The 18,607-nt window shown below is 37.5% G+C and overlaps 1 protein-coding gene across 13 annotated transcripts in view; it reads left to right on the top strand.

Annotated features, from left to right (window-relative positions):
• The first annotated feature begins 208 nt into the window (after window positions 1-208).
• LOC127617634 (paired box protein Pax-2a) overlaps window positions 209-18,607 on the top strand; it is a 32,589-nt gene continuing 14,190 nt past the window's right edge. Inside the window, exons 1-7 of one of the 13 annotated variants that reach the window (XM_052089632.1) lie at window positions 209-322; window positions 6,271-6,436; window positions 7,118-7,315; window positions 10,721-10,803; window positions 10,938-11,057; window positions 11,947-11,991; window positions 17,745-17,920. In XM_052089632.1, the coding sequence (XP_051945592.1) occupies window positions 298-322; window positions 6,271-6,436; window positions 7,118-7,315; window positions 10,721-10,803; window positions 10,938-11,057; window positions 11,947-11,991; window positions 17,745-17,920 (813 nt within the window). In that variant the 5' untranslated portion in view covers window positions 209-297. Of the gene's footprint in view, window positions 323-4,014; window positions 4,637-6,258; window positions 6,437-6,674; window positions 6,692-7,117; window positions 7,316-10,720; window positions 10,804-10,937; window positions 11,058-11,946; window positions 11,992-17,744; window positions 17,921-18,607 lie in introns of those variants that run through there. The other 12 variants (XM_052089631.1, XM_052089635.1, XM_052089634.1 and 9 more) reach the window with 12 other exon arrangements.

Genomic DNA, 18,607 nt, shown 5'->3' with positions numbered 1-18,607 from the left:
ACTTCCAGCAGACACGTTTTATTATTTCTTTTTATATAACACCTGCAACGCTTTTTTGCTTTAATTGCTATTTTCCCTCCTTTATCAATCTAGTTCGTTGGAGCAAAGGTTCTCCTTTCTTCTTTTTTTTTTTTTTTTTCTTTTTTTTCGTCTAAACCGTTTAGTTTTGGATGATCGGTCAAAGGTTGTGAAAAACAGCGGGGAGAGGCAGGACGCCCAGCCGAGGAGGGAACGCAGGAGGCCGGACAGATCTAGTGGGCTGCATCGACGAAACGGACCATTAGACAGGGAAAAGCCATGGCTCACGGCTCTGGTCGATCAGGTAAGTCCAGGGCTCTCTTTTTGTCTCGTCAAACAGTGTCCGTGTTTATTTTCTAGCGGTAGGGGTGAGTCGCAGTCAGCTCAGGTAAGAACATACAGAAGGTGTAGCCATACAAACGCATTTTACTTGACCACCGACTAACCTTTATTGACCGCACTATAATGTTGCGATCTCAATTGTTTACGGTAGTAATTTATGTGGTTAAAAGTCTGACATTTGCCTTGCCATTCTATAAATTTAAAGTGCTAATTTTTGCTGCGATTATGTTATTATACGATGATGTTATTATCCGGGCCCATGTGTTGACATAAGTGCTCAATGTGATCCATATCAGTATTACAGCGGGATCTCCCAGTGCACCAGACTTGTATTCACGTGGTATGTAAATAAATGTTGTTATTATTATTACTATTATTATTGTTATTATTATATGTCTTTAATTTAATTGAAAACATAGATCAGGTAGGCATATATGCTAATTTACCTTGTATTTTGGTTTTGGATGAGAAGATCAATACAAATTTGTAATAATATAATTAATTATGGTAAAATTAAAAGCAAGTACAAAATCAATCACTGATGGTGTGGACAGAACTGAATTGATGGTCCATCTGTTCACTCTGTAGAAAACATGAATGGGTAATCTAAAAGACAGCTGATATCATGACTGTGGCGTTGTGAATACAGTTTTGTTGTTTCGGTTAGAGCGAATATTTTTTGACAAATATTTGTGGATTGACTTGCTGACTCTTCGTGGTAAAACGTTTCGATATTTTGTTAGTCGTTAAAATGGATAGATCACTCAATTTAGGATACATTTAAAGAAAATATTTGACATATTTTTGGCATAATTTATTAGTGTAAATGTTAGAGAGTAAACATCAATAATATTATTAATAATACTATAATAAATAAATACATAAATTCATATAACTATAATTGTAATATTCGGACAGCTCTTTACATCTGTGATAACTCATTTATAATAGCCATGGAAACGTTCTACATTTCCAAGGAAACATAGTTAGGCACATTAGGCAAAAACTACGATTATATGTGATTTTTTTATTTTTTTCAGTGGCTTTCCAACTATTCAAAACACGACTAAACACGCAATTTTAAAACAAGCATGCTTCTGAAATTCGCAGAAAGCCTCTCGGACTTAAAATTCCATTATGGGTTAATATTGTTGTATGAGCAATGGATAGCTATAGCACACTAAAATGACGTGGACAGTAAGGTCTATTGGAGTGGAAATTATCGATTGGTGACTTGACAATATTACAGTGAATAAGAAGAAACCCACAGGCTATCGAAAAATGGAATGGAAATAATTTTACGTTCTTATTGGAAGTCCATTACTGTTTAAGTTGCATTACAAGATTATGTGGCGTCTAGATTGTCACTAACCACGCTTGCAATTATCATCTCTCTCTCTCTCTCTCTCTCTCTCTCTCTCTCTCTCTCTCTCTCTCTCTCTCTCTCTCTCTCTCTCTCTCTCTGACACGTTCGATCTCTTTTTTTAATCTTTCTCTAAAACCCATTTCTGTTCATTAAGGGTTGATCAGGAGAACAAACTAAATGTAAATAATTCTATAACAAACTTAAAAATGTAGACTACCTGTACCTACTAGAAAAGGTACGGTGCAATTTACTACACCTTCTTCTTTCAGGAAAAAAAAAAAAAAAATTTAAATATATATATATATATTTACAGCAAAACGTTGACAGGTCACAGAATACTACTTTGTAGCATAGACAAAGTCACAATAGCTCGCCTTTAGTATTCAAAGGCTACTATGATCGGTTGCAATTAGTTTTCCAATCATCTAACAAGGGAAGTAACTAATATACTAAAGGGGTGTGGAGGTAAAAAGCTGGGGTCTTGCGGGGAAATAAAAGCAGCTTTAGGGGAAATGTGTAGTCGAGTGTGAAATTACAGCCCATGGTGTTACATATTGTACCAGAAGCTCCCTCCAAAAATACTAACAAAAAGAAGAATCGTCCCCAAATTTGCCCGGGAGTCATAACATAACATGGCCTCCTGTTCTTTTAGTCGAACCTACAGCGGTCACAGTGCGAACACTTTATAAATGTAAGTGCCTTCTCAATAAAGTCAGAGCATACAGTTTTAAGCCTTCCAATTATTACAGACATTTTAGTTTTAAACAGGGGGCTTACGTTAAAATCTAGTGTACATGCGATTGAAGTGAATTACATATAGAAACAATAACATAGCCTATTGTAAAACAAGAATAATAATCGTAATAACAAAATATATATTATTTTATGAATGAAAATAATAATATGACAAAAAATAATCTGCAAAACTACGAATCGCAAAAAGATACATGGGAGTTTCGTCGGTTTAAAATGTAGTCTATATATTTTTTAAATAAGAAATATTTGAGACATTTAATTTAGGAAATTCGTAGGATTTTATCGATTGCTTCCGCTTCAGCGATGGAGTGTAAAATATTCTAGAATATAAATATAATCATTTTACATAGATGCATTAAAAGAGCATTTCAAGGGGCGAGTGACGATAGATAGATAGATAGATAGATAGATAGATAGATAGATAGATAGATAGATAGATAGATAGATAGATAGATAGATAGATAGATAGATAGATAGATAGATAGATAGATAGATCAAATGCTGTACACTGATTTAACAAACTAGCAGCATATTAAGACATTATTACACAGGTTTATAATGTAAAAAAAAATCAGTTATAAACTCTCAACTATAAAAAAAACAACCTAATCAAACCACAAACCAACTAAGTTACATTTAAAAGTATTCATTTTGCAGACGCTTTTATCCAAAGTCATATAAATCAGACTAATACAATCAGAAATAATTTGAGAGAACACAAATAGTAAGTCCAGCACTTGTTATCAACAATCAATAATTTTTTCAGTTACCTACCAAAAAAAAAAAAAACTTCAAATGCGTCCCTCAGTCAAAATAAAGCAAACTAAGCAGCGCCATCTATAGTGCTACCTGGAACACAACAGTCCACACAGCATGCAAGACGCCATCCTTTTCCTTCAACCTAATGTAGCCTATATGACAAACTTAGTATGGTTGTTATAGAATCAAAAACAATTATGTATTGTTATATTTCTACTGCTAGTTTTGATTCCGTATTTCGTATTCTCTAAACTAGCCATTTTTGTAAATGCAAATCGGGAGTAAATAATGACTAAAAGCCGGTTTAACCTTGCGAATACAATTTGAAAATAACCGACAAATCCTAACTGAGAAAACTGCATCAGAAAGCCTTCACGCAAACGACTTTTAAACTGCCCTTAACTTGGTAACACTGTGCCCATCCATATACAATATACGCGAGATTTTACATTAAGTCTCGTTTAGGTCACCAATTATGATTCACACATGATTCATGTAGGCCTACTTTGACAATATACCGTTTTGAAATACGACGATGCTTGGCCGCTGGTGCTACCGCTTCCTTTCCACTCGTCTTTTAATTTCCTCGATTTTTTTATTTATTTTGTTTGTACCCATCTCTCCTCATTTCCCTGTTTGCATCCCTCCCCTTCCGAAGTGTCAGATGAAGAGACCTCCTCATTTGGTGCTCCAGCTTTTTGCGTTGGCGAATCACAAAGTGTTGGAATCTATTGCCTTTGTCTGACATGTCATCCATCTCTATGCGAGGGGGGATACGAAGAGGAGGGGGGAGGTGGACTGCAGCTTTTAGAAACAGACACACTGAGAAGAGGGGTTTCAGTCTCAGCCCAAAGCTTCTATCAGGCACATCCCATTCTTGAAGAGAGGGGGACCGAGAGACACTCGCCGTGTCCATGTTTTTTCCTGTCATCCCCGCACGAATCTGACTGTACCCCTCAGACTTGACCAGAAACGAATCTCCATATCGAGGAATTTACTCTGCAGTTTCACAAGAGGACACTGGAGGAGACGCAGCCGCTAATGCTTGTTCCCTTAAATATGTAGCTGACAAATATTAACTGAACGACTGATTACGCTAACGTTCCTGCGTAAAACATTTTTGAGACTATAGTGCAGGACATGATCTGCACCTGACCAGCCTCGTGTCTTCATTTAATGGACTGAACAACATGAGATAAAGTTCGTCGCGCGCTGAAGAACTTCTTGTGTACACTGGCATCGGAAGCCCTCTGCTTTGAACGGATAGCGATCTTTATTAATTCCCATTAAAGCTACACAATCAAGGCGCGACGGCGACCTCAGTCGATTATCTTTCCTTTCTTTGCTATCCCATGGATATTCACTGCAAAGCTGACCCCTTCTCGGCGATGCACCGTGAGTATAATATAATTATAATTATTTTATTTATTTTAATTCAAAATCTCTGGTTTGACGTAAGTCTAAATTGTTCCGCGTTTAGATGAAGTTGCGACTAGTAAGGATTCAACCTGTCCGCAAGCGACCCAGCAAAAGCTCATAAAATACATTTATGGATGATGTGTTATAGCCTACCTTTCGCTAAAATGAATGTAAGTGATTACTTGTATTCTATTCAGCGACCTTTTGGTCACTAAGTTGTTCTAAACTTCGATTACAATATTTAGCGTAATTGATCATTTAATATGAACTCTCCGGCGTTACACGTTTGTGAGTCATGCATATTACACACAACTATTATTTATTTATTTTTAAATCCAAGGCTTAGGTAACATATTAGTACATGTTTAATGGAAACATTTTCTACTGTAAGAAATATAAGTCATAATCTCCAGAAATATCTAACATGTAGTATCACGAAAATTCCAGAATAATTTAAAAGTAGCCTATTAGGCTATATTAGCCTATTTGAACAAACACTGCTGTAGACTGAAGGAATTTCCAATGAAAACAAATTTGCTCCACATTTTAAAAATCGGAGAGAAAATCTTGCTGTTATTTATAACATTAAAAATGTATAAAAAGGAGTTACTTGCGTGATATTTGATGGAAATAAGGTATTGTAATAAGATGACGGAAGGCCTGGGTCTAATTTAAATAATTAATTCTTAATTATTTTGCAGTAGCCTACTGCATGGTTGTAATATGAGTTATCAAAGCTCTTTTTAATTATTTACAATTATTGTGCAAGGAAAATTAAACAGGTTGAAACATAATCTATGCGACATGTGTTTGGCTGCAATGGAATAGGAAAATACTACCTAACTGCAGCGGGTTAGGTAGTGGCACAGTAGCACTACTTAATCAGTATTGCCAGTTTTTTATTTATTTTTATTATTATTTTTACACTCGTAAATAAATATAAAGAAAAAAAGATTATTTCATTGTTATATATGATATTGCATTTTATATTTGCCTATTAGTAAAGTACTATACAACTCAAAGAACAACAATTAGCCTATTATTAAATTTGACAATATATCATTATTATTTCTTTTTAATATTATAGGCCTATTTTGCTGATAAAAATACACTATTATTTATATTTAAAAAAATAAACCTATTAATTTAAAAGTACAGGCCAAGGTACAACTTATTTTTATTTTATTTTTTTACAGCATGTGAAAACATTTTAAACTGCCGCCTGTGACCCTTTCGCTCATATTTGGTAAATAGCATATTATAACCGAATAGTACAGAAGTAGTGCATGAAAAATAATAAGGAGGTGAAGATCTTCTGATACATATTTCTCAGAAAAAAACATTATAACTATCTTCTTGTTCGTCGTTGTGCAAACACTTCTTGTGTGTGTGTGTGTGTGTGTGTGTGTGTGTGTGTGTGTGTGTGTGTGTGTGTGTGTGTGTGTGTGTGTGTGTGTGCGCTCGCGCGCGATCTGTGCGGAGAGTGCTCAAAAGGATAGATAATATTATTGTCTATGCTTCAATGTGGTAGCAACGTTAACGATGTAGCATTTCTTCTATATGTATGTAATGTTATGCTGTTTGTATCTGTGTTGTTGTATCCCATATAGGGCACGGCGGTGTGAACCAGCTAGGAGGGGTGTTTGTGAATGGCAGACCCCTACCTGACGTGGTCAGGCAAAGAATCGTGGAACTCGCGCATCAAGGAGTCAGACCTTGTGACATCTCAAGACAGCTACGGGTCAGCCATGGCTGTGTCAGCAAAATTCTAGGAAGGTAAGACATTTGTAGCAAATTTGCGCAGTTATAGCCTACTCCTTTAGAAAAATAATAAAAAATCAATAGCTATTGCTTTACGTAAATTAAATATGTTTGTACTGTTATGTGTCATATGAGAAAGTCTTTCCATTTTAGTGAAAAGGTCTATAACCTTAACTTATTTGTGAAGGAGTAAGGAGATGTTTTCTAGGAACTGTTATAGATTTTTGAATTTTTTTAAATATTTTTCAGCTATCAAAAGGATCTTATAAGGTATTCTGCACTTTAAATGTTCCTTAGAAAATATGAGATATGTGTTGGTGGCATGTATTAATCGTGGGGTGCATGGAACATCAGTCGCTAAGAAAACCTTTTGATAAATGGATACGTTTTTTGAGCGCAGCTTACTAATGTTAATGATTAAAGACGCACAACCTATATCATTTACTTGTTAAAATACAAAATTAGTACATGCTTACCCTGAAAACTCATTTGAGGTGGGGGGAAAAATCAAAGTTGATAAAATGAAATTGAAATTAATAAAATCACAAATTGTCCATTTTAAACGGCTATTTATAGCCCGTTTTCACTCATTTTTATACATTTACAGAATGCCACACGCTAGCAAAAAAAAAACGCTGTACCCCTATGCCAGAAAAAACTAAATATAATAACGAATTGTCATTCATCTTTTTACAGATATTATGAAACCGGCAGTATTAAACCTGGAGTTATTGGCGGCTCCAAACCAAAAGTGGCGACGCCCAAAGTTGTGGATAAAATCGCAGAATACAAGCGGCAGAATCCCACAATGTTTGCCTGGGAGATCAGAGACCGACTTCTCGCCGAGGGCGTGTGTGACAACGACACTGTACCAAGTGTTTCATCTATAAACAGGTAAATGCGATTTGGAATTAAAATGTTAATATTTCAAATTTTAAAAATGTATGTGAAATGCTTGATGTCATATTGACAAAACGAAAGACCTGCCTATATGAGTCATTTACGAATGAAAACTTAGTAAAGAAAAAAAAAACGCCGCATCCTAGTAGGCTACTAACGGCCAAAATATCCTCAGCTATGTGAAATCCTTCAGGCCTGTTACAGGCAAATAATATGTATAAAACATCCTTATGCATCGTTTCCAATTTACCGTGCTTATTTCATGGGTGATGTGTTTTCTTTGCTTTCTTTTTTAATTCTTACTCTCGGGGTGGTCTCAAATGCAATTCAATCCCAAATCTGTCCACAGCCTGCAGAGGATCTATAGTTGAGGCCGCGAAAATCACATCTGTCTCGATGAAAACCAATCAATACTCTGTAACCAGATCCAGTGGGGAAATACACGACCAGACCTTTCTTACTTACCCGGAATCTCATCGCAGTACTAAAAGATGTACAACTAAATAAATAAATAAATGATAAACTATACTAATAAATAAATAAATAAATAAAATAAAATAAAAGTAGTGTATTTTTAACCAAGGTCCTGTTGATAAAAATTGATGTTATATAATAATAATACATATTTCTATTATAATAATAATTAGTATTATCATTATTGTTAATATGATTATTATTAACTTAATGTGTTTTTGTTCTATTTAATACTATAATTTCAAAATTAGTGTTACGATTATAATTATGATTATTTTTCTGTTAATATTACAAACAGAAAAAAAACATGAATATTGCATTACATTTTTATTGTATTGTTTGAAATGTAGTGGGCGTGTAACAGTGCTTAGATCTTTTTATCAATTTTAGTTTGTTCTTAAACTTAATGAGGAATACAAAGGGGTTCTTGGGCTATCCTAAGCAATCAAACATCAAATGAAGTCTTACATTACCTACATATATACATAAATCCAAAATAAATAGGATTATAAATTGTGTTAAAATTAGTTATCATTCTCCTCCTTAATTCTCATTAAAATCTATCCCAAGTGAGATAAGTGAGAGTGGTGGTGGTTGTGGAGGGGGATTGAGAAGAGTGGAAGAACAAGGTGAAAAAGGCCTACCTGCAAGCAGGAGTAATGAACTTTGGTTAGAAGGCACTGTTCCATAGAGCTGGCCAGCAGCATTACATTTTAATGAGCTGAAGAGAGATCATGGGCCGGCCCGCACAAGACATTTCCTAGAAAAAACTGGGGAGAGAGAGGGGCTGAAAAAATCATTTCATGCACCATGGCTGCTTAAAAAAGGGCAATTTGAACAGGTCTCAACACATGTATGCGGTAAATCTAAAATTTGCATTAATGACATGAACAGTGCCAATAAACCCTTATTTTCAATGATATTCAAGTCATCACCTCAGAAAAGGGAATTGTAAGGACCTTTGTTTATGTGTCAATTTAATATAGGGATGTAGTTGAAATATATTGTATTACCTATTATTCTGTATAATAGAACATTTGTGCTCAAGCAACACATAAATTAGGAAGAACTCTCCAAGCTAATTTTTTATATTCACCAATGAGGGATGTGCTTTAAATTAAATTCATTGTACAAAGACATATATAAGTGTACCTGCACCAAATATGAATTGATATTACCTTTAAGGCTGTTAAAAGCAGTCACTTAAAAATGCATTAACTTAACATTTGTTTAAAATAAAATATCCTACATAGCTAACACAGACTGTAGTTGTCGAGTCAAACTGTAACCCTTGAGCTGTTTCAAATAGGTGTACTTATACACTGTCTAAAAGTATTCCCTCTCCACTGAGCAGACTTCAGAGGCAGAGGACCCTCATGCACTCAGCTCTTAAGAGGTTGACCTCTGCTCTGTTGACATTAGATGTCCCAGCTTTAAGCACATTTTCTCTGCATGAATTATTGAAGATTACACACTGTCTGGGGTGTTCTCTGTGTCCTCCTCACAGCATGAAGTCGCTGGCACACAACCAGTTTTGAGCCCTTATATCGCCTGGATCCTAAGTGTCCTTTCAATAGCATTGATTCATATATTTATATTTCTACAGGGAATTCTCAGCACCCTGGCAAGTCATTAATTCACACGTACCGAATAGCTTATTCGATAGCGAGAACATGGATCCAAGCTATTGAATTTGTGTGGCTTGCTCAAGTCACAGGGTCAAATGATCGTTATGGTTAGATTTTAATTCAAATAAAATACTTGGGTGTTTGTCCAAGAGGGCCCTTGTAGATTTTACCCTTTTGTTTGCAGGACAAACCAAATAATCATATAAAACAAAGAAATAAAATAGGTCTCAGTCCACTTTTACTCATAAAGGTATTAACTAGCCTGTGTTAGCCACATCACAATATATGTTAAATTAAAAAAAATTTAATTCCACATTTAGTTAGTTCACTAAAATCTAATCTTGTCCATGAGGACTGACTTCCTGCAAGCATGACTGAATCAGCACATACTGAATTAAGATTTCTTAATTAATGAAATATACAGTCATATTATAGTTTTCACAAATGTTAAAATGTGTAGCCAACGAGTATAAATGTGTTCCTAGAATAAGATGACAGCTTCTTTTCTCAACAGTGCATCCCAGATTAAAGACATCAGATGCTGTAGGCTTTTGTGAAACAATGAGACAATATTGCTTTCATGTCACATATAATTTATGGCCCTCTATTTGCATCTGTTCTTCTCTGCCTCAAACTCCCAACTTTTTTATCCTGAAGTCTTGATCAATAGGGCCTCATCCGCATTTGCACACCTGAATGTTTGTGCTAGAAAAAATGTCGGACATGGGAAGTCAGTATACACACTCTACAAGCAATATTCACTTGCTTCAGTGAGGAGGATATATATATATATATATATATATATATATATATATATATATATATATATATATATATATTGAGACAAATAAAGAAGAGGGTGACAGAGAGAGAGAGAGATTATTAAAACTGAGGCCAGTTCGAGGCAGTGAAGCTCATCATTGAGGTGAATTGATGTGATTTCATGCTTTGTTTGCAAGATCATTCAGACCAAAGTGCAATGAAGACTTTCCCTCACATCACATCATGGAGGTAGTGGGACTTTATCATATAGCTAAAGATGGTATCCCATTTGATTGAATCCACTCTCTCTGCTCTAGCTCCCACTCTACTCCATGATTGGTCTAATACCCTTAAATTGGTTATCTGTGACAGAATCAGTGCATCTAAATAGAAAGGCCCCAAAAGAACATTAGAGATTTACACACCCAATGGGTCACATAAGTCTATGTGAAAGCTTACCATAAAATGATCTAGCGCAAAATGGCAATCCAACGGCATGTTCAAAGCAACTGATCATGTTCTTTTAATATTTTAGGATAATTCGAACCAAAGTTCAGCAGCCTTTCCATCCATCTTCTGATGGCACAGGAACGCCTCTCACCACAGGACACACCATAGGTGAGACAGCAGATTATACACAGAAAAATCATCATATCAAAGACATAAATAATGGCCAATGTTAATTCATTTTCATTTAAGGTGATCTTGAGAGCAATTCATATATGTTAACCAACTCATTTGCTCTTTTTCAGTGCCCAGCACAGCTTCCCCACCTGTGTCAAGTGCTTCCAATGACCCTGTGGGGTCCTACTCTATTAATGGCATCCTCGGAATCCCTCGCTCCAACGGTGAAAAGCGAAAACGGGATGATGGTAAGAGACTGGATTTCTCTCCATTGCTTTTATTCTCCTCTCACTCCTTTTCTAGGCCTTTATACAGCCCCATGTAATTTCCAATTTGTGTGGGGAGATGAAGATGGCATTTTGATAGCACTGGACAAAGCATTTTGTAAAAAAGCACTCTCAATTGACTTATGTAGTACAGCAGATTGCACTATTTCAACCGGTTGCTACTGTGCTGTTTGCAAGGCTGTAGCAAATTTTTATCTGATGATACAATACCTGCACAAACAAGAATATGCCTACATAGCATGAGGTACTATCATTCGGTCAGAATTATATCAGTATTGTGCTTAGGTAGTGAGTCAGTGTTATGGCTTTATGCGTTTGTAAATAATACAGACTTAAAGATAACTAAATCAGCAACATAATGCAAGAGATTCATTAGGTAATGGCAAAAAAAATGTGCTAGAGCAGACTGGAATTTTTAATAGAATGTGAACACAACCTGATGTAGGACCGTGAAAATTGTATGGATCATAAGTGAATTTATAAACAATTAAAACTAAAGGATTTTCTACAACAGACCTTTTCAAGTTTTTCAAGCTGTGCATTTGTGTGTTCGAAAAACTGAAATAGTGGCAAAAAAAAAAAGGGGGAGCTGCCAACCTGTACATGCCAACATTCTCTCTTTCTTTCTAAATGAGAGGATGCATACTGCCTGAGGCCTAATGGCTGATCGGCTCTTCACACAATCGCCTTTTGAATGCTAGTGAATAAACATCCATGTGGCACTGGGCCGAACAGAAACACAGAAAGTGCTGTAGTCAAAAGGGAGGGAGGTTGAAGTGGTTGGAAATGATCTCTTAAAACATTTATCAAAGCAGGGATACTTGCTTCTTTTATGTTTCCATCTCTTTAGTTCTCTGGAGTGGCAACCACTTGGATGGGAGGAAAATAGGATATTGTAAGTTCTGTTAGCCTACCTTCTCTTTGCTTGCTCAATCACGAGCCACTCGAGTCTGATCAAGTGCTCGGTGAGGGTGTGTGTGGGGGTGTGTGTGTGTGGGGGGGGGGGGGGGAGACAGAGCACATTGACGCTTAATGATATCTTTATGAAGAGAGCTCTAGATCATATAGTATTATGACTGCGAGAAAGTGACTGTGGCAAATCACATTTGCTATAGCATGGCATGCTCTTACTGAGAATATAGTAGGGATTTTCCGCTGTCACTATCATAGACCGTTTACTTCTAAAAACAGAGAAGGGGCATAAAGTGAGTGAGAGGGGATTTGTCAAGCCAAATACCAGTGTTGGTAGTTATTTCTAGTTTGATTAGGACAGACAGGATGTGAAGAGTCGATGACAGGGTTTGAGTGTAATTGCATCATAAAACACTAGGTGTGAAAACACAATTTACTTGTGTGTGCAGTATCAAATTTAATGCCGCTTCAGTAGGGATTATTTTCTCTATGATTGCTATTATAATGATTGGAGTTAATATTCCTGTTGTTGCCAGTGTGTTGCCTTCTGCTTGGCATCACTCAACCTTGTACAGGTCTCTCCAGGTGTAGTAACACATTTGTAAGGCAGTAATCCTGGGTGCACATATCATGCCTTGTCCCTAATGAAGACCTCATGGCTGGTTATTTGATACAGTGCCAAATGTCAAAAAGCTTTGTGTTATTTAAACATAGCCCTTATTTCAGTCAGAGACATCAGGGAGGCAGAGAAACAGCCAGTGTATGGTTTCAATTTCATAGCAGATCAGCAGCCTTGGGCTACCTGAGCCTTATTTGGCTGGGCACAGCCAATCTTCCCTTCATTAGATGATGACATAACAGAAAATATGCTAATTCAATACTATGTGGAGAAAGAGCTGCGCAGATGCACTTTTGAACACACACACACATGTAACACATGTAATGTGTAAAATTAGGTTAAAACCAGCCAATTCTCGGGAAAAAGTCATCAGGATCATTTTAAACCATAACGAGTTGATGTTCATTCTTGAAGACATAAGTGCTTGATTTAAGGAACATAGGTACGGTTTCTGCAGCCTATATATTTGATGATGGCAGTGCACTTTAAAAAAAGGTCCCCATTGCAAGAGTGATATAGAGATAATTTAGTGCGACATGCGTTATGTACACCAGGTCTTTGTAAGAGGAGGTTCAGGGACACAGGTGTCATTAGAATCATTAATCTGTCATTTTCATGTGTTACTGCAAATTAAAAGTAGCATGTTGCTCGCTAGATACGGGTGACGTTCGGTGTGGTGCTGACCGTTGGAAGGAGGGAGGGGTTGCGGGGAGGCTCAGAAGATTGGTTCTTTGGTGGCAATAGCTTCTCGCAAGTTGAACATAGTGACATTTAAGAGAATTTGCAATTCTGCAGAGAAAAGCTATTAATTCACAAATTAGCAACCTCCTTCCTCTATCATGGATGTGCAAGCTATTGAAGAGACAAAAGAAATAGCCTAAAGGGGAAGAGAGAGACACAGCCCTATCTGTGTAAAGATTGGTTTATATGTCTGCAAGCAGTGATACCAATTATGCCAGCACACAGAGTATATGCCTCAACCTTATTGCTGCCTTCACAGGCCCTTCAATCCATTGCCAGATTATTTGTGTATCTCATTATGGAAAATAGAATGCCTCTCTTGCCAAATGCATTAATGGCAAAATAGGGAAATTAAGCCTGTTTGGGATTTCTCATTTGTCAGAGTTAATACTTTGTTACAAAATGACACAAATGAATGAACTGAGTTAATTACTAACACGCAGGCATGCTTCGTGTATAGAGAATGCATTTCTGCACTATTTTGTTCTCACCTGTGCTTGTGTTGGCTGCGTAGCAGGTTGGCGTTACCTAGCTCTCTTCTCAGTCTCTTCTACAGTATAAGTATAAATCCAGACAGACAAACACAGACTACATAAAGAGCTTTAGATTGAAGGCCTGTTACTAAAAATTATATAAAAAAGCACAATGTGACACTTGAATCAGCTATGGGAGTGGACAAATGTGTGTTGATATGAGAACGAAATTAAAGTAGGATGATTTACCAGGCTTAGTGGCATATTTATTTGATGTTACCGCAATAAAGAGATAACATCTGTGCAGCCCGTGCCAACATGGTACAAGAATGCAAAAAAGTTTCACTTTGTAGCTTGTTTGTTCTGATCTGAAAGTATTTCTTTGAGCTCAGTACACTTCAAATCCCCATGCTAAAATAGTTTGGCCCAAAGCAAGTATGCTTTAGCCTGTGCTTCCATTTCATGGCTTGTGAGATTCTATTGTGTCAATATGGATTCTACTTTAAAAAAAAGAATAGAAATAAAACACATCCAAGCCAAGAAATGGATTGGCTTCAGTCTAAATCGAATAAGAACATCCCACCGATCTCATCATGATGATGGCCTCTGTATGAAAAAGAAAGACCAGATTTGAGTGGGGCTGCAGAGCGGAACTGGCAGAGAAGAAGGTACTGGGCTCCTTATCAAAGGACACAAAAGGTATTTGCCCTCGCTCCACCGATACATCTGCATTCAAGCAGACCTGCCACCCAGCCAGCTGACTGATGCCTCGAAAATCTGCAGCATGACAACATCTAAGGACAGGGTGGTTCGCTCAAAGAGGAATCGTGTCAGAGAAAAGTCAATTATGAACTCTGATGCTGAGAATTAATGGTGCGCTGCATTACACAGATTTTAAAAGGAAAGAGAGTGAGAGTGAGGGAGAAATGCATTCATTAAATGCATTTCAGAAAGCTGCATCACATGAGGCCGATGTGCTAAATGATGGACTGGGTGTGAGTACAGTAAAGGATGTGTGTTATAGGCGAGAGAAGAAACCCATGCTGACAGCGGTAGCCTGAGAAAGAAAAAAGAAAAATGGGAGAAAGTGCAGTTCCTATTTCCTGCCTGCACACTGCTCAGCACTACTAAATTGAATTAATAAAAGCCTTTAAACATGCTTTAACATAACAGGAAGCTAACAGCCCCAGTTGCGCTGCCACTACCGCCACCTCTCTCTCCTTCTCTTTCTCCATCTCTCTCTTTCTTTCTCTGTCTACTTCTCTTGCTCTCTCTCTCTCTCTCTCTCTCTCTCTCTTAATCCTATTGTCTTGACTTTTTCTAATTTGTTTTGTTGCTGCACAGCCTTGCCACACCATAGATTTTATATTTAGGAGATTTTCTCTTAGAAAACAAAGTATAGTTTATTCAAAAGGTGCACCACGCAGATCTCTAGTGTTTGAGCATGCATATTAAATACAATTTGTCAACATATTGCAATCAAATACATAGTATCAGAATTTGCTGAAGTACTTCCAAGGGACGGACCGCTCAAAATTAGACAAATATTATCTTGGGCATCCAACTAAGCATAAGATCAAACAAATACATAAAAATGGCGATGTGTGATTTGAGGTCAAGGGTTATAGGGGGTCATGAAACCCTCATTTGTTTTTCAAAAAGTCTTATCTAATGAGATCAAGGCAGGAGTTTTTCTCTTAAAGAATGTTACACCTGACTAGGCAACCCTAAAAACATACACATCCTAAAACCACCTAAATTCAAGTATTTAGTTTAATCTCAAGCAGAATTATGAATGATAAATAATTACTTTGAAATAACTGAGGACTTCAAAAAATACAGATTCTGAATATGTACAGTGAATGTATTAAAAAGACAAGTTCACCATAAGAAGCCCTTGACTGTCTCTTGTTCTTAGTTTTGTTTGAACTGGCCTCTCCAGAGGGGGAAGCCAATGGCAGGCCTGTTTTATGGACTTTGGTTATCTGATCTGACATAGCTGTACTCCCATAGCACCAGAGTGCTAATGCAGTGGGATGTCAAAACAAACACACTCAAGTGTACCAATGAAATCAATATGAGGCAAGGATAGGGAAAGCACTGATGGAAACAACAGCTATGCAATATACATAGTCTAGACAAAATCACTGCATGAACAGTGAATCCCTCTGAAATGAAGCAGCATTAAAACCATGGTTTTCATAATGCAAAACAATTGTACAAAAATGCACACTTGTCCAATGGGTGCATGATAAGCTGATATAACCTTGGACTTACCTACACCTCCTCTAACTGTAATGTAACTTGGAGCAGCTAAACCCAGCCCAGCTCCCCACAGCTCAAACTGTGGCTTTGTCCCATGTGTCAACTAGCGTCCCTGTGCGCTATGGGCTTTTGAGTATGGGAAACATGCTGCACCAAAGCAAATAACAAACGGCAGCTTATTGATCGCAGTTTGCACTTAGACCAGCTGATAGAAAGTAATTAATGACTCTATTTTCTTTTGTACCAAAGAGAACAATTGAGGTTTATATGGCAACAACAGGCAGCCTTATAGAAGGCCCCCAAGGGAGCTGTCTGTAATAAATGCCTGCGCTCAGATATGGAATGTATGGAATGACTCAGATAATGCTCGAAGAAAAAAACAACCACAATGGGAACTAATAGGAAGAGAAAAATAAATGTGCCCCACTGTAGCTTAAACACACACACACACACACACACACACACACACACACACACACACACACACACACACAAAATATCTACTATTCTCCTATCACAGCTCTCCGTGGATCTATTTCTCCTGAAAGTCAGTTCATCCTGTGGCCTCAGCCATTGAAAAAAGGTCAAGCTGGTGGGTAGAATGGCAATAAAGCCCCTGAAATGGTACTATCAGTGGAACATGATTGATCAATTGAATTCCATAGCACAGAAAATGTGGGATTAAGTAGAGTATTATACGCACAATGAGTTGAGGCATGATGTTCATTTCAAGTTCATTTCGCCTCTCTCCTGCCACCAGATCAGGCAATCAATAGGGCCCTTGCATATCATATATCACTACGCTCTTGCAGAGGAGAGAACATAATCTGCTGCAAATTTAGAATGACAGATTTGTAAGGAAGCAAAAAAAGCCCCTCCACCACCAGAGCCTGGGAGGCTGGAGGCTGCACGCACGGCTGCCGAGGTTGCATGGATGTTTGCAGAATGTTTGCAGAGGGGTTGCCAGAAGCAAAATGAGGCACTGGGGAAGGAAGGCTACCTGCTTTGGCAGGGTGATGAGGTTACGGTCTGGGGGGAAACTGTTCATTTGTATATAGAGATGGAAATGCATAAACTGGAAGTCAAGCTGTGTAATTGTATTCAAGCTGGGACTTGCCTCCCATTTTTCTAGGGAAAAGCAATCTGAACGTATAAGTAGCATTACATTCTAAAGGAAATTGTGCCTTTTAAATAATAGCTCTCCATTTTCCACCAGCCACTGACAGGGAAGAGAGAACTATATGTTTGCAAGTATATGTTTGCTCTGAAGGTAATCCATCAATTACTGCAGGCCTATCAGATGATGACGGTGCTGACGCTGAACTGAGATGGGGGAGGTGTGGTTCGTCTCTCTCCCACTTTCTCTCTTTGCACCATCCACATCTCTCTCTCACTCTCCCAGCCTTGTGTGCTCTATCTTTCCACAGCTATTAGGATCAGTTTGAGGCTAGCGCTGACTGATTTTTAGCTTATATACGTCAATCTTTTATCCCTGCTCTCTCTGTTGGTGCTGAGAGGTGCACTACAGTATTACACTGAGCTGTGGTGGAGTGTGGGGGGTGGGGGACTGCCCTGGGGAGACACAGGACCGTAACGACTGGTACTAGTATGTGGCCTTGTCCCTCTCTCTTCTCATAGATGGTTCAGATGGCTCTGGCCCAAACAGTGATTCTCAGGGTAGTGTGGAGAGTTTACGGAAGCACCTGAGGGCTGATGCCTTCACTCAACAGCAGCTGGAAGCTTTGGACCGGGTGTTTGAGCGGCCGTCATACCCCGATGTCTTCCCCACGTCAGAGCACATCAAGCCAGAGCAGGTCAGTAATATTAAGGCTAATGGGCAAATACAGTTCTAACTACTTATTCATAATACTTCCTGCCAGTGACAAAAAAAATGTCAATTCAAAACCAGGAGGTTGTTAGACAGTCTGCAGTACTAAATTGAGTGTGATCAAGAGTTTAATATCCGATGAGTGAGAAAGAGAGCAAAGCATATTCGAATCAACAAAAATACTTAAATCTCCATGTAAACATCATGGCACTCAACAAATACCAAAATGTGTAGCTGAGTTACTAGAATAAACTTACATTTTACTCATTAGATGTCTACTAAACTAGAGTTCTGCTGCAGTCAAAATTAAGATCTTGCTAAAAATGATGTAGACCACAGAATAAACACAAAAAAACATGTGTAAACAACCTCTTATTTAAAGCCTTTGGCTTAATAAAATAGCTAAACTTTATTTACTTTCATTATACTATTAAACAACCAGTAACTATAATTTTTTTCCTTTAAACTCCAAGTAGAGGCCCCATAAAGCAAAAGCAGTAGCCTAATTGAGTTCATTTTAATTTCTCTCCAATCAGGGAGAATTACACTGGTGATAAATCAGGGGGACAGCCCTCACCCCTAGTAGAGGGCCTAATTTGCAGCTAATTACAAAACTGATTTCTACTGGAAGATCAATACCAAAAAGAATTGGAAATGACTTGCAATCACAAAG

Source organism: Xyrauchen texanus, chromosome 24 (genome assembly GCF_025860055.1).
Source record: "Xyrauchen texanus isolate HMW12.3.18 chromosome 24, RBS_HiC_50CHRs, whole genome shotgun sequence".
NCBI classification, from domain to species: Eukaryota; Metazoa; Chordata; class Actinopteri; order Cypriniformes; family Catostomidae; genus Xyrauchen; species Xyrauchen texanus.
This window is presented reverse-complemented; position numbering and strand designations above follow the sequence as displayed.